Below are 16295 nucleotides of genomic sequence, written 5' to 3'. Positions count from 1 at the left end.
CTTGTCAGTCTCAAAGACCACACTCTCTCATTACAAATGGTATTAATGCAGGATTTCTAATCATGATACCAGTGCAGTTCCTCCTTCATTCCACCACTTTAGCCCTAGTGATTATCCACTGTGTCACTGGGGTGGAAATAACAATCCCTAAAACATGGCTATTTGAGCATATTTTCATTGGAACAGCAAGGGAAACAAATGTTATATCCTTCCCAGACTGGTGCACTATGGACCAAATTCTGCCCTCATTTACATGGGTGTAAAGTCAGAAACATTTATTACTGAAGATTCTCCAGATTTATACTGGTGTAGCTGCAATCAAAATCTGGCCCTCAGAAAAGTGACTGTGTAAAAGGGTCAGATCTACTTCCTACACTGACCAAACTGGCTCATGACTTAGCAGTTCAGAGCCATCACTGTGACTGGAATCTGTTCTGCTTCTGGCCTCATCAACAGAGTTCCAGCTGCAGAACCATTGTTACTGGTGGTGCTGCACAAGCCAGAAGACCCCACAGCGACTAACAGTTTGCAGGGCTGGAGATTAGATATACGTGAATTGAGCAAATTTGATCGAGAGTCACTGGGAGATAATTATGGAACCCCACCATGCCATTTATACCATCCCTTTTCAGAGTAGAATTGTATGTTCAGAAAAATCAACTGCAAGGCGAGTGCCTGCAGAAGTGCTGGAACAATTTGTGTAGTGGGGGTGCTGAGAGCTACTGAACCAAACTGTAAACCCTGCGTATAATAGAAACTACTTCAAGCCAGGGGGTGCTGCAGCACCCCCAGCAGTCCTAGTTCCAGCACCTATGCATTCCTTTGTTATGGGCAATGGGGCGCAGCTGGCGGAAGATGAATGCAAACAATCTGCTACAAAAAATACTTAACACAATCCAAATAAATGTGAGTTGGTAGCACTGCATGAACATGAGCACCCAATGGCTTTGCAGGAGAAGGCCCCAGGGATTCAGCTGCCACAATAGTCTTGAAGCTGGAGCTCATTATTATTCATGAGATTTGCAACTGTCATGAATAATTCATCAGCCTGGATTTAGCATGATCTTCTCTGCCATTGTACAGCAATAGCCTGCTGGGTTCTGCATGCAGGCTCTGGTGATTTGCTCCTCTTACTGGGAGTGACACAGTGCTCTATTGTGGGGCCATATTTCTACACAGGGCTTCTCTTTTCTGTAGCTATTGCATGGTTTGAGGAGGATCCATCAGACACTAGCTCTGCTGTTTTGTGTTTGCAGGTACAGTGTGAACAGTGGCTGGCAGTTACTCTGGCTCTGCACCGGCCTCTTCCCTCCCAGCAAATCATTGCTGAAACATGCCCAGAAGTTCATCGAGACTCGTCAGAAAGAGACCCTGGCTCTGGACTGCAGCCGGAGAATTCAGAGGGTAATGAGGTAAACAACTGACAACCACACGAGCTCAAAAATCATGAGTCAGACCCCCAACATCCTGAGATGGGGTTAAAAATCATAAGAGGTTGGGTTTTTTTAAATGACAATTTTGGGTTTTTTCTTTGCCTTCTGAATTCAGAGCCATTAGGGAGCACACAAGTCACATTCACAACCATGAGGGCTAGAAGCTTTTAAATGGAAGCTGAGATTCTCACAGAATCACATGACTCCAGGAGCTGAGGCTTTATGAAAAACATCAAATATTGTGAGACTTTTGATAAAATTGCAAGAGTGGACAACACTGAGATCCCCTTTTAGGATTCCCCGCATCATACAGGAATCATTCCACCCTTCACCTGGAAATGAGGGTGTGTTTTGATTCTGTGGTATCCAGACAGTAAACTCAGTGTATGCCCCCTCCTCCTTTGCAGGTAAAATATTGGGTTAAATTCATTATGCTGAGACTCCAGTGAAGCTGATGGAGTCACACAGTGTGTAAATATGGCTCTGTGAACCAGAACCGTGCTGAGAAAAGCAGCAACATCTGAGTGGGGCTCCTGGCAGCATACATCCTGCTCAGTAGAGACGCTAGATGCACCAGTATCTTGCACCCTGCCTGGTCATCTACACCAATGCAATTCTCATTCTCACTGGGTTGTGTTACAGTTACACCCATTCTGCACTGGTCTGAGTGACATGGGGGCAGAGCAATGGGGTATCAGGCTCACAATACCTCTGGTGTACTGACGGGGCAGGGTGCTTAGGTGTACAGCAGGTACAGAAATACTGCTCTGCAGCCAAAAGCTGATGCATTGTGAGGGGGAAACAGGGCTAAGATCATGCCCTGCTTCACCCTGACATGCCCCTTAGCATGGAGCATTGTTGTCAGCGTTGGTCTGCTTCCCTTAGCGCTCCAGAGCACTAGCAACCTAATGTGGACTGCCATGTGTGCATACGTCTGTCCTCTGCCTCTCAGCCCCTCGGAAAAACCACAAGAGCTGAGAGCAAAGCCCACATACAACAAGCGGGAGGGATTGAAATCCTCTTTTGGTTGGTGTCATGAATGTGACGAGGGCCTATCACAGAAACTGAAGTGGCTGGTAGGATCACGATAGCTGAGGGGGAAGGTCTCACTGGTTTCCTCTAGAGCTGCTCTGAGTTACTCGACCTGTCTCTGCAGTGAGTTGGTGCTGTGGCATCAGTGTCAATCAGGTCTATAGCTTGACATGTCTGCATTCCATGTTATATGAACATATGTAAGTTTAATTGTCATACTGTCTGGAGTGACTCATGACTGAGAGTGCCTACCTGAGGGCAGACTGTCCAAAGCAGGGCAAGACACCCCAATCTGATGTGATGTTCTATAATTAGATTACACCAAGCCAGTAACAAATGTGACCTCCTGGGTCACTATAACAGTCTTACCATGGAGTCTCTCCAATCTATCTTGCCACCCGGACAAATTTAACTTAGTGATGAATGGTCACTTACACCAAAACAATCACACCACATTCAGATTGCTTCCAGTCCCAAGAGACCAGTCACTGACCAACTGTGCCAACAGATCAACTGGTATCTAGATCCTACACCAAAGAGAACGCCTGTAGCCAATCCTGTAATAAACTAGCTAAAGGGTTATTAACTAGGAAAAAGAAATGAGTTATTTACAGGTTAAAGCAAGCAAATATATACACACACCAATGAGTTACTGTCTAAATCCTAAGAGGGCCAGAGTTGTAACTTGTCAATTCAAAGTATCTTTCAGGGCGGACCAAAGACGCAGCCCTTGGGGAGCTCTGGCTTCAGTTTAGAGTTTCTGGCCCTGTCAGAATTCAAACAGCCAAAAAGATGGAAAATTTTCCTGTGACTTTATTTCCTTCATTCAGCTTCCAAGTCCTCAGGATGAGCTTCTGTGCACGTAGCATTTTCCAGATGCAATAGGGCCATTAACCAATCCTTTGTATTGCACGCTCCTGGATGGCCCATCTGATTTTGACAGTCCTTCTAGCTGGGCAGAGGGGAGAAAGGGGTTCACAAGCTCAGAGCAAATATTTTCGAAGTTGTAACACATTTCCTTATAGCACAGAATACTGACATTGCAAGTGAGATTAATGCATGCAGCAACTTACAAGCATTTCATAGAGTCTGAACACTAACTACATTCTTATATGACTATTTCCTATTTTGAGCAAAACAAACAGATAAGGGAACGAGTCTGGTCTCCAGCTATGCGTTTGTTACTTCTTAGCAAATGGCTGCAGCCTGGGCAAGAGCTGGCGCCTGGCCTGCCAGTGTCACAGACAGCTTCCCCCTTTCCCGGCTGGTGTGAGCTCCTTACGTGCTCCAGCCCCAGTTCATCCTGACCCTGGTTGTTCCAGCTGTTTGTTCCAAGGAGACTTTCTTCCTGACTGTTTCTCCCTTCCAGCTCGTCTTCCCCCCGTGTCTAGTCCCTTCCCCCTACCTTCCCTGGCCCAGACTCGGTCGGAATGCTAACTTGGCTGCGTTGCCCGCTCTCAGTGGGTGGCATTGTACAGTTAGGGGAAACGCCACTGCAAAGTGAATTTGCCTTTAAATTGCCTGATTGACACCAGGGCAGGAAAGCTATTCATTGCCTTGTCTTCTGAGGTACTGAAAGTCTCCTGCCTCCCCCCATAGTGTGCCGTCCTTCCACAGGGCACTGCTCAGCTAGACAGAGTTTCTTTAGCCGGGAAAAGCAGCTTTTTATTAAATGAAGATGGCCTCCATTAAGTTGCCCAGAGAGTGGGGTGGGGGGGGACCAGAGCATGTATGTTTCAGAGGCTGTTTTTTCTCCTCATATTAAAGATGGCCAGACACTTCCTCCCTCCCTGTGGCCTGTCTGCTCTGTCAGTGCTGATTCTTCTCCCACCAGCCCACAGGGAAGGTGGGCTTCCTAAGACTCCCCTAAACTCTGGGGAGGTGGAGCCAAACTGGGCTTCTGGGACTATCTCTGGTCCTCCAGGGCAGCACCTTCATGCCATGGCTCCTGGATGGGGAAAACCAGCACCGGCATCCCAGTGGGTGCTCGGGGTACCTTTCCTCCCCACCTAGGGTTACCATACATCCAGGTTTTCCCAAACATTGCCTCTTGTTTGATCCTCCACACTCTGTCTCAGTGCATTTTTCAAATAAGAGGTAATATCCGGGTGTTTTGCAGAGCAGACATGGTAGCTCAGAAAGAGCCTCCTCATTGGTCCTTCCCAGTGATGAGCTGCCAAAATCTTAACAACCGGTTCCCTCCTCACCCCATGAGGGGGTTGTGGCCCACCCCTGCCCCCTGGGATTCGTGCCCCATCAAACCCCCCATGTTCCTTGACACCCCCCCCTCCCCAGGACCCCTGCCCCGTCCATCCCCCTCCCCTGTCCCCTGACTGCCCCCAGAACCGGGCAGGAGGGTCTCGTGGGCCACTGTAGTGGGTGCCCACCCTGCCCCTAAGAGCCAGAGGTACCTGCTGGGAGGCGAGGTGAGGAGTCCCGGTGGTGCTTACCTGGGGCGGCTCCCAGGAAACATCCGGCAGGTCCCTCTGGCTCCTAGGGGCAGGGTAGCGTAGCTAGTGGGGGAGCAGGGGGAGCGGCCACTCCCCCCACTGATCACATCAAAAGTGGCGCCTTAGGCACCGACTCCATGGGTGCTCCAGGGCTGGAGCACCCACGGGGAAAATTTGGTGGGTGCAGAGCACCCACCGGCAGTTCCCCGCCCTGCCCCGCGCCCGGCCCCAACTCACTTCACTTCCGCCTCCTCCCCTGAATGCGCCGCCACGCTCTGCTTCTCCGCCCCCGGCTACCCATGAGTCAGCTGTTCGCGCGGGAAGCCTGGGAGGGCTGAAAAGCAAGCGGCGGCTTCGCCCTCAGGCCCAGGGAGGCAGAGGCAGAGGCGAGCTGGGGCGGGGAGCGGTTCCCCTGCGCCCTCCGGGTTACCTGCTGTGGTGCGGACGGCCCTCCTTACACCCCCCCTGCCCCAGCTCACCTCCGCTCCGCCTCCGCCTCCCTGGGCCTGAGGGCGAAGCCGCCGCTTGCTTCTCAGCCCTCCCAGGCTTCCCGCGCGAACAGCTGATTTGCGGGAAGCCGGGGTGGGGGGGCGGAGAAGCAGAGAGGGGGCAACACGTTCAGGGGAGGAGGCAGAGCGGAGGTGAGCTGGGGCTGGGCACGGGAAGCTGCCCAGCCCTGGAGCACCCATGGAGTCGGCGCCTAAAACACCACTTTTGGCCGGTTGTTAAATTTAGAATTTAGAGCCCTCGCAGGACAACCGGTTCTAAAAGGGCTTCTAAATTTAACAACCGGTTCTAGTGAACCGGTGCGAACCGGCTCCAGCTCACCCCTGGTCCTGCCCCTTCATCCGCAACTGAGTGGTTCCTATCCACCCAGGCTCCAGCTCTCAGCAGGGAGGTGCTAACTAACGGCTGGTGCTGAGTCCCTGGGTCTGTGCCAGCTGCCCTGCCACCATGACAGACAGCGATACTGCCCCCCCGCACCTCGAGAGAGGCCCCAGATACCCCTCCCAGTACTCACACTGAGAATGACTGAATCCTGGTGAGCTGAACAGGGTCACCTATCAACAGCAGTGCTGTTAAGCAAATGTTAGGTTCGGTTTTCCCCTCCCTAACTGAAATTCACATTACTAAATTAGAAGAAATGAGGTTATAGAAACAACCAAAAATAACTCTGTATGCTGGGTCAGAGGCGAGGCCAAATTCTTCTCTAAGTCACTGTGGGTCCCCCCCATCCCACGCCTCCCCATTGATCTGGCTGGCCACAGCAAGCCTGGTCTGCCCCGCTTCTCCCCCTACCTGAGCTACTCCACAAAGTGCAGGAAACAGAGAAAATAGCAGCACCCTAAAATAATGGGCTAGCTTTGTCCCTCCTGTGCCTCTGTGGAGGTCTGGACTGAGTCAGACCCATCTCCCCTTACCTTAAAGTGTAGCTCTACCTGTAGTGTGACTGTGTGAAACTGGCATTGTGGAATACACTTCCACACCAACCCTGCTCAGTTGACAGGTAAAAACATAATGCTTCTAACAGCCCTTCCAAGCTGGGGGCTTGCTGGCACCTGCATCATCAGCTGTATTAAAGATTCTGCATCGGAATCTCAGTTAAAATTCTGTTGACAATACGTGAAGCAGAATAGAATCTAGCTCCCTCGCCATCTTCTCGCAAACAGGAGGAAAAAATTATGTTAGCCATTAAAGACAGGAGCTACAATGCTGAATACACACAAATGCCATTTTTATCTAGCCACTTTTCAGAGTAGAATGGCTTTTTAATGGATGTTCCAATCAACCCGCACATCCTTGCCCTGTTAATATATGTAACGTGCTTTAGGGCCAGAGGTGCAATGGGAACGTCTCCTTTTGCAAAGCCAGAGTGCTGGGGTCTCTGCGTCAGATTAATCTCACTCTGCAGCTCCCCAGGGGGATGAATGAATACCCAGCTCTGAAGTGCCTTGGGTTGTTGTTTTCCAGGAATGGCTCTCGGAAGTGGGCTCCCCATAACGTGGAGGTGGAGGCCATCCAGCAGAACATCACCAAGATCTCACACAAGGTTTGCTTCCCTAACAATACAGAGCAGGTGAGAACTCCCTCTTTCTCCCACCCTTGACTTCTTTGATTCATGTAGGGCCACTTTTCAATGGAATATGGTGCTGCTCTGTGCAGAACGGTGGCTGAATTGCACTCTTTGTTTGGTTCATAAGATCCACCTAGATCAGTGGTGGGCAACCTGCGGTCCACGGGCTGCACGCAGCCCATCAGGGTAATCCGCTGGCAGGTTGCGAGACAGTTTGTTTACATTGACCATCTGCAGGCACGGCTGCCCACAGCTCCCAGTGACCGGGAATGGCGAACCGCGGCCACTGAGAGCTGCAGGGGGCCGTGCCTGCAGACAGTCAATGTAAACAAACTATCTGATGGCCCGCCAGCGGATTACCCTGATGGGCTACAGGTAGCTCACCACTGGCCTAGACCCACAGAGAGTTCTGAATTGTCAGCACAGCTGAATCTGTTGGCTCTAAGCACCCCTTTCTTCCCAGTCGCATTCCATCAGGGCTTCTGTTATGTTTTAGGTGTTTGAGGTGGGGACAAACACCAGAATCCGGAACCTGTGTCAGACCATTGCCTCCAAACTGCAGCTGAGCTCCTGGGAAGGATTCAGCCTCTTTGTCAAGATCGCAGACAAGGTAACTCTGCTCCGATGTGCTAGGATGGAGCGTGGCAGGGAAGCCTCCCTGAGGTAGCCCCCTTGGCTGCCAGGAGCCGGGGCCACAAATAAGGGAGCAGATTATTGCTACTTTCCCCTTTACTCTGGGGACATGAGCTGCAGAGACAAGAACTTCCAGGGCATAATGCTGCATCTTAATTCACAACTAACAGTTTCACTAATGACTTGGATAATGGAGTGGAGAATATGCTAATAAAATTTGCAGATGACACCCAGCTGGGAAAGGTTGCAAGCGCTTTGGAGGATGGGATTAGAATTCACAATGATCTTGACAAATTAGAGAATTGGTCTGAAATCAACAAGATGAAATTCAATAAAGCCAAGTGCAAAGTACTTCACTTCGGAAGGAAAAAAATCAAATGCACAGCTGAAAAATGGGGAATAGCTGGCTAGGCAGTGATACTGCTGAAAAGGGTAACAGAGGTAGCCGGGGATCGCAAATTGAATATGAGTCAATGTGCAATTACAAAAAAGGCTAATATCATTGTGGGGCATATTAACCGAATTGCCATATGTAAAACACAGGAGGTTTACTCCTGCTTTACTCAGCACTGTCCTGCTTTACTCAGCACTGGTGAGGCCTTAGCTGGAGTAGTGTCCAGTTCTGGGCACCACATTTTAGGGGACAAGTTGGAGAGATTCCAGAAGAGAACCAAAAAAAAAAAAAAAAAATGATGAAAGGTTTAGAAAACCTGACCTATGAGGAAAGGCTAAAAAGACTGGGCATGTTTAGTCTGGAGCGAAGAGGATGGAGGGGGGAGCTGATAAGTCTTCAAATATATGAAGGGTTGTTATACAGAGGATGGTGATCAATTGTTCTCCATGTCCCCTGAAGGTAGGAGTAGTAGTAGTAATGGACTTACTCTGCAGCAAGGGAGATTGAGGTTAGATATTAGGAAAAACTCTCTAACTATAAGGATAGTTAAGCACTAGAATAGATTTCCAAAGGAGAATGTGCAATCCCCCATCATTGGAGGTTTAAGAACAGGTTGGACAAACACCTATCAAGGATGGTCTGGATTTACTTGGTCCTGCCTCAGCACAGGAGGCTGTCCTTGAAGGCCTTCCGATGTCCCTTCCAGCCCTATGTTTCCATGACTATATGAAGGTGCATGGTGGTTTGGGATCTGTGGTCTCTGTGGTCTCTGTGGGTAACATCCCTATGTGAAGATGAGCAGTTGGGGACAGAAGGGGAGAATATTGAGGGCCACACTTGCCCCTTAGGCTGCTCCTTGGCCACCACTCCAGTATCAGGAGGGGAAAGATCACTTACTGCACACTGCTGGGTTCAGATCTTTTCCATGCTTAGGGTCGGACCCTGTGAGGTGTTGGCCTGTAACTCCAGTTGGCTTCCATTGTGATGGTGGGTGCTCAATACCTCCCTTGAATAAGCTTATCCCCCAAAAGCCCCTCCGGCTCAAGCTGAAGCCAGGCTGTTGGCGCTGGCAGTCCAGCAGGTGTTCCTTCTCCTTCTGGTGCCATTTGATCTTTGTGCACCAGGAGGAATAGATCGTCTGCAAAGCACTGAGCTCCAGGAGAGAGGAGCCCTGTGTCTGCCAATACTGCAGCAGCAGGAGTTGGCTGAGAACAGGGTAGGCAGCTTCTATCTGTGTTAAGGGCAAGCAGCCAGGGAGGAGGGAAGAAAAGAATGGCAACAGAGTAAAACTCCAGGGAGGGAAGGACACTTCCATTAGCCTTCCTCCTATTCTCCCCCAAATCTCTCCTCTCATTTCCCTTTGCCTCTGATACTTCCCCTCCATGTCTGTGCTCTCGTTGTCCGTACTGTTGGCAGGGACTCTGGGTGATGCAATTTCCTTCCTCCCATTGCTCTGCGTCTTGCAGGTAATCAGTCAGAATGAAGCCGACTACTTCTTTGACTCCTTACGGCAGGTGACTGACTGGACTCGGAAGAACAAGCCAGGGAAAGATGGTAAGGAAAGGGATCTACTCTTGGTGGCTGTGTTCATCTTTGGCAGAGCAGTGGGTGCAAAGCAGGATCTATTCATCCTTTGTGAACGTCTGACTGGTGGGCTGGTAAAACCCATTTCTGGCATGGTGTTCGTGTGCACCGTTGGTGTCGCTTGCCACGGTACTAGGAACCAGCTGACCTGGAGCAGCAAGGACAGGGCTGTTAAAGACTGTGGGGGGGGGGGGTAGCTGTGGCTGATGTTGATACATTTGAGTTTCTGCATCTGTAACGTGCTGACTCGTGGATCTGATGATTGCAAGTCACAGTCTGCAACTCGTGCATTGCCACACCCGATGTCATCAGGTACACGCATCAAATATTACACAGACTCTCAATATAATTCAGTTCCTTGCTTCATTAGCAGCTTGTTACGTGGATTATTCTGGCAGCCAGTTTAATATCTGAGCCCATGTTATCTTGTTGTATTGTTTAGGGAAAGCATTTATGGGGTTAAATCTGATTATAATTGTCCCCCTCCCCCACCTAAACTTGTAATTCGAAATTTGGGTTCAACTCAAATTCCACCCACTTTTCTTGCTAATTTCTCCAAAGAACTAGGGTCAAAATTGCCAAATGTGGCCACTGACTCTCAGTTGCTCGTTTGGAGACACCTGGGAGACACCCGTTTGGAGACACCCATTGTCTGAAGCGCTGAGCAGCCAAGCCTGTTGAGTTAGAGTTACCAGGAGATGTGCCTGTTAGCACTTCGGAACATCAGGCCGGAGGGATCAAATACAGGCACCTAAAATCAGCATCTCCTCTCGCAAAGGCAGCTGCCAGTGAATGCTTGGTAGGAGAGGTGGCAGGAATTGCTCACTGTGATGGGCTAGGATCCTGGCATAACACACACAGCCACGAAGCTCTGGCGTTTCTTGCCGCTCCATGTGGGACAGTCATTCCCTTCCCTCCATCACATCAGCTTGCTCCCATTGTAAACCTACAGCAGCAGAGGCTTCATCTGTCAGTAACTTTAATGTTATTTCTAAAAATAAATCAAACCTACAAAGTACAGCAACAATAGCAGAGGCTTCATCTGTCAGTAACTTTAATGTTATTTCTAAAAATAAATCAAACCTACAAAGTACAGTAGCCCTGAGCCATGTGGACCCATCAGAACTGGGCCCAGGGGACAGAAGCATTGACTCAAAAGGGCTACAGTTCCTAAGAGGATGACGTGGGGAGCACTGACAATGTTGTTCCTGTAGGGGTTGCTGTGGCTGTGACTTACCAGGTGTACTTCATGAGGAAGCTATGGCTGACTGTAACTCCTGGGAAAGACCTGAAGGCTGACTCCATCTTTCATTACCACCAGGTAACTACATCTCTAGGGAATGGCCAGGAAGGGAACTTATATCATGCAGTGTGATCAGGGCGATACAGGGGAGAACCTGATCCTGCCAGAGTATTTATTTCTCCATCTCAGACAGGGCAGCCACCATCATAGGTCCAGGGTCACACACAGATTTTAAAACACATAATCAATTTGGCATCTGTCAATATCAAGTTACCCTTCAGGGCTGGCCTTTTGCTGGGGGCTTGATCTGTGAGGCCTGCATCTCCATTTCACAGTCTCTGCCTGGCCTGGCCTGTATTGGCTCCAGACCATTCTGCACAGATTCACTGCTTGTGCCTTCCAGGAGCTGCCCAAGTATCTGCGAGGATATCACAAGTGCTCCAAAGAGGAAGCTGTCCAGATAGCAGGGCTGATTTATAAGGTCCGTTTTGACAAGGACCGATCACAGCAGGCAGCCATCCCCAAGATGCTGAAGGAGTTGGTGCCAGACAATCTGATCCGAGCGATGGCTCTGGAGGAGTGGAAGAAGGTAAAAGTCCCATCACATGTGCTTGAGGCAGCCAGCCGGTCCTGCTCCTCACGCTGCTGCGGCTACTCTTTTACATGCCCAGCTCATGGAGAGCTAGCACGAGGACAGCTCCTCAAGCTGGGAGTCAGGCTGCCAGCTCAAAGTGCAGCCAGACCCTCTGTTCCTGTTTATAGCCAGATTTTGCATCCTCTCTAAAATAATCCTCTGACACAATTGCCACATTTGTGTAGGACAGGTGAGACTTGCTCATGGAGGCAACAGTTCCCCTGTGTCTGACTCCCACCCTGACTCAGCCGTCCCTCTGGGGCACCTGCTTCTGCAGGGTCTCATCCATCCCCCTAGAGAGAGGACAGATAGGAACTGTTAGGAGCTCCCCCTCCCTACATGAGCTTCACTTTCTCTGCCCCAGGCCCAGGGGAGGAGGAGAGCTGGGAGCCCTGGGTGGAGTTTTCCACTGTGCTGCCTGGAGGCCCAGCTGGGGAACCTGCTGGGCCAGGTGACCTTCACTCAGGCTCCCTCAGGCCTGGTGAGGAGCTGCTGGTCTGGGAGGATCTTCAGTTCCCATTGCTGGAGTTCAGGGCAGGAACCTGTGTAAGAGGAGCTGCTCGGAGATTTCCACCTTCCTTCCTTATAGCAGCTGCAGGAGACCCCAGGGCTCCCTCTTCCTGCAGGCATAGGTGCCCCTTGCTGCCTTGGGGTGATGTGGCCAAGTGACTGATCCTGCAGTGTGATGGGTGAGTGCATGTCTGCAGGACAAACCCTGGGTGGGGGAAAGCCTGTCTCCACTCTCTCACTCACTGGGGTGTACGTGTCCCTTTTCTATACAGAATATCCTTGGCGCCTACAGCAAACATGAGGGCAAAACGGTGGACGAGGCCAAGGTTGCCTTCTTGAAGCTGATCCACCGGTGGCCCACGTTTGGGTCAGCCTTCTTCGAAGTGAAGGTGTGTCTAGGCGGCTTCTCATTCCGCGTGCACTAATGGTTCTGCCAGGGGAGCACCAGGTGGGGTGCTATCATCTGCCAAATGGGAAGCTATTCCAGCCCCTACCCCTCCTGCGAGAGAGGGGGAAGAGACTGTGAGAACACATTAGTGAGGGAAAGCAAAACTCATTTCCTTCCACGTGGCGAGGTTCGTGGTCCCTGCCCTCTTGTGGGAGCAAGTCAGTGGTCTAGTTCCAGCTCCTGGGGAAGCTCTGGCTCATGAGACTCCTCTGTCCTGTTCACCACTCTCCTTGTCCAGTGAAAGATAATTGTCATAGGGGGCCATGGTGGCACAGGGAGAAGTGCCCCCTCAGGTATCCAGGGCCACTCCCCATGGGGGTGCTTGAACTGAACTCTTGTGTTTGGTAGGAACCAGTGCAGAGAGGAGCGTGTTCAGTGACCAGGGTTGGCTGCTGCATTATATATTCTTTGGAGCCCCTTTGTAGGTGCCTCCCTAACCTGAATGCAGTGTTCTGGGTCCTGCTGCCCTCAACCTAATGCAGCCAGATGCCATCTATTCCTTTCCTCCCCAGCAGCAGTGCACACTACTAACCTTTTCACACCGCAGCCCCCCTCCAACGTCCCATCATCCCCCCAGCTTGGCTCTCAACTCATCTTGGTTTGTGCAGTGCCAGGAAGGGTGTGCCACAAACCAAAGTGAGAGAACTACTGCCTGATAGCCCAGAGCTAGCAAATGAGATCTGCCTTTAAACAGCCATTGTGCGAGTCTTCAGTATGGTCTTAGAACAGTCACTCTTGGCAACGGTTACATGGCACTTTCCGAGCTTGTTGCCTCCGTGTTAATTTGATAGAGATAGTAAACAACAGTGGGGAAAGTTGAATGTCTCTCTGCGATTAATAGGAATCGTCATTCACGTCTCCACAAACACACTCTTATTTTGTTCCTGATCACCAGCAAACCTCCGAGCCAAATTTCCCAGACATCATACTGATTGCAGTCAACAAGCAAGGAGTCTCGCTAATACACCCCAAGACCAAGGTAAGAGTCACTTCTCCAGTGCCTGGGGGATGCTGCAGTCTGGCTCTCTGGGAAATGCAGGCCACCTCACCTTGACAGCTCTGACGAGGGATCCCCTCACTGGCTGGGCCCATTAAGGAACAAGGGATAGGACTTTCTACCTGGATCTTAGGAGGAGACAAACAGAGCCCCTATCCATTTGCTCTGGGAAACTGAAGGATGGGTGGTGCCCAAAATCACCGCTTGGGATTAGAGGTGCTGTTCCAAAATAATTCGGGCAATTGCTACAAGCAATCTCTGCCCGGGAAAGGAAAGGCCTCATGGCAGCTGTAAAGGGGAGTGGTGGCAAGAAGGATATGTAATGAGGAAGGAGCAATCCCCAACTGAAGGAGTTCGGCCACGTGGATGGAGCAGATGGTAGGGAACCAGCTTTAGGGAATTAGTGGCAGGAAAGCTGAGTTGTCTACAGAACAGCAAATATCTAGGATGGAAAGAGACAGGTAATCAGGCTGTAAGCCTGTCAGTGTAGTTAGTTCTGTCAAGCCTGCAGAACAGGGCCATGTCTACACTGCAACAGAAGACCTGTGGCTGGCCCCGCGCAGGTGATTTGGGATGCAGGGCTATAAAATTGCATTGTAGATGCTTGGGCTGGAGCAAAGGCTCAGAGACCCCCATGTAGGAGAAGGGTCCCAGAGCCTGGGCTGCAGCCCAAACCCAAACATCTTCACCGCAACTTTATAGCCCCGCAGCCTGAGCCCAATTCAGCTGACCTGGACCAGCTGCAATGTAAACATTCACAATAAGAATTTATAGGGTATGTCATCATGTTGCTTTTACAAAAAATAAAGCCACTGGTATGTCCAATGGCTTAATGGCTACTAACGTAAGCAGCAGCATGGCATGGGAAAGGCTAACAGTGAACAACTGCCTTCCAGAAACCCAAAACCTCAGGGCTGAGCTGCTCTGTGCAGGTAGGGAGAGTTATGCTGTGCTGCTGTTTGGGGCATGAGCAGAATTCAACAGCTGTGTGACAGTCCCTAACAGAAGGCACTAGGAGATGAAAGGATACACTTGCCTTACTGGAGCGCTTTTTCTAACCCGGCACAATCTGTTTCCCTTCCAAACTGTTGCAGTTTGGTTATTTATGTCTCTTTCTACCTGCAGGACATCTTAACAGTTTACCCCTTTAATAAAATCTCCAACTGGAGCAGTGGGAGCACATACTTCCACATGACAATTGGGAACCTGGTGCGGGGAAGTCGGATTCTGTGCGAGACATCTCTGGTGAGGAGCCTCACTGTCCCTTCCATGTTCCCCTCCCCAGTTTTCCCTTTCTTCTTATGTCTATAAGCATCACAGATACCTGGTGTAAGGATGCTGATGTACATGAAAACAGCCAGATAAAGGATACACTATAACAGGGCCAACTTTGTTCTGTCTCTTAGTCCACAAATTACAGAGACCTTTTGCTGGTTCAACACCCTGGGCAGTTCATTTACAGTTGCATCCCACCATCTTCACAGGATACCCAAGACCTTTCCCAAGCAGAGGAGAGCTAGCTCTCGCTCTCTCACCGCCTGCTTCCCCCCCGGTGCTCTTCCTTCCTGTGCCCATTTGTGGGCTCTTGGCTAATGGCTTAATTGGCCTTTCTTCCCTGCCCTGCCCACAAATTAGCCACAGCCTTGCATAGTCAGCTCCAATCTACTTTGCCTGATTGGGGCTGCTGTGAAGAGCGCTGACTCAGGCCTTTATACCTAGCACTCTGTCACAAGCACACTGCTTCCTGCCATGACTGGCTTTAGGATTGATGGAGGCGACAAGAGCTCTCTTCCCACAGGAATTGTTCTTCCAGCTTTACTGACCAGCTGTCTCACAGGTCAGAAGCAGATTGCTGCTCTGTGGCACCAGCTGCAGTGGAAGAGCGAGTGATGGGTTGAAACCAAAGTGAAGGGAAAAAAGTAGTACTTGTCCCCGCTCTGCCGGCAAACCAAGCTTCCCCTCCCTGAAGCTCCACTCACCTAGCGCTCTGTAATACAATTACAGCCCCTTGCTTTTCACAAATATAAAATAAAATGAAAACCCCTCCTCCTGCAATGGCGGCTCCTGTCCCGGGGGCTGGGCCAAGATGCACAGAGTTGCAGTGCTGCTCAGGTTTGGCCTAGTCAAGCCTCCACTGGGACCGGGGAGGGCAGCTGGGACAAATTTGAGTGAGTGGTATTGTGACCCCTCCCCAGGGCCTCCTGGTGAAAATGTCGTAACAAAAATCCTGAAAAGTGATTTATAAAAAGAATTAGAAATAAAAAGAATTTCATGGGATTCTAAATATGATCTTCCTTTTCTGGCATGCTTTGATCAGCAGCAAAATGGTTAGCAGTGCTGAGATCTTGTCATTAGATTTCAGAGTCAATGAGCCACTTAAAATCAGTGGCTCTCAAACTCTTGTACTGGTGACCCCTTTCACGTAGCAAGCCTCTGAGTGCAACCCCCCACCCTTATACATTAAACACACTTTTTAATATATTTAACACCATTATAAATGCTGGAGGCAAAGCAAGGTTTGGGGTGGAGGTTGATAGCTTGCAACCCCCCCATGTAATAACCTCGTGACCTCCTGAGGGGTCCCAACCCCCAGTTTGAGAACCCTTGACTTAAATGAGTGGGGCAGTCTCATTTCTCCCAGAAGTCTTGTTTCAGGCTGTCTGCAAGACTCATAAACCAAGGCAGACGTGCCTTCCTAAGGGCTCATATTGTTAAGGTTACCTTTGCAAACATAAGGACTAGTGACTTGTATATGAAAGCTGAGATTCTGAAACACAAGATGGCAGCCCACAGTGTAAAACATTGGTTTGCTGAACCACTACAGACCGACCCTGTTTGATCACTAGACCAGGGACCAAATGGC

General features: G+C 50.2%; 1 protein-coding gene across 1 annotated transcript in view; it reads left to right on the top strand.

Moving 5' to 3' along the window:
* MYO7B (myosin VIIB) overlaps positions 1 to 16295 on the top strand; it is a 79155-nt gene that overhangs the window by 62557 nt on the left and 303 nt on the right. The window contains exons 39-47 of the mRNA XM_077826215.1: positions 1257 to 1412; positions 6887 to 6992; positions 7486 to 7599; positions 9483 to 9570; positions 10815 to 10921; positions 11247 to 11432; positions 12260 to 12376; positions 13331 to 13414; positions 14558 to 14677. Coding sequence (XP_077682341.1) covers positions 1257 to 1412; positions 6887 to 6992; positions 7486 to 7599; positions 9483 to 9570; positions 10815 to 10921; positions 11247 to 11432; positions 12260 to 12376; positions 13331 to 13414; positions 14558 to 14677 — 1078 coding nt within the window. The remainder of the gene's footprint in view (positions 1 to 1256; positions 1413 to 6886; positions 6993 to 7485; positions 7600 to 9482; positions 9571 to 10814; positions 10922 to 11246; positions 11433 to 12259; positions 12377 to 13330; positions 13415 to 14557; positions 14678 to 16295) is intronic.

The sequence above is a fragment of the Eretmochelys imbricata genome, chromosome 9 (assembly GCF_965152235.1).
Source record: "Eretmochelys imbricata isolate rEreImb1 chromosome 9, rEreImb1.hap1, whole genome shotgun sequence".
Lineage (NCBI taxonomy): Eukaryota > Metazoa > Chordata > Testudines > Cheloniidae > Eretmochelys > Eretmochelys imbricata.
The sequence above is the reverse complement of the archived record's forward strand: the minus strand, read 5'-3'. Positions and strand labels throughout refer to the sequence as shown.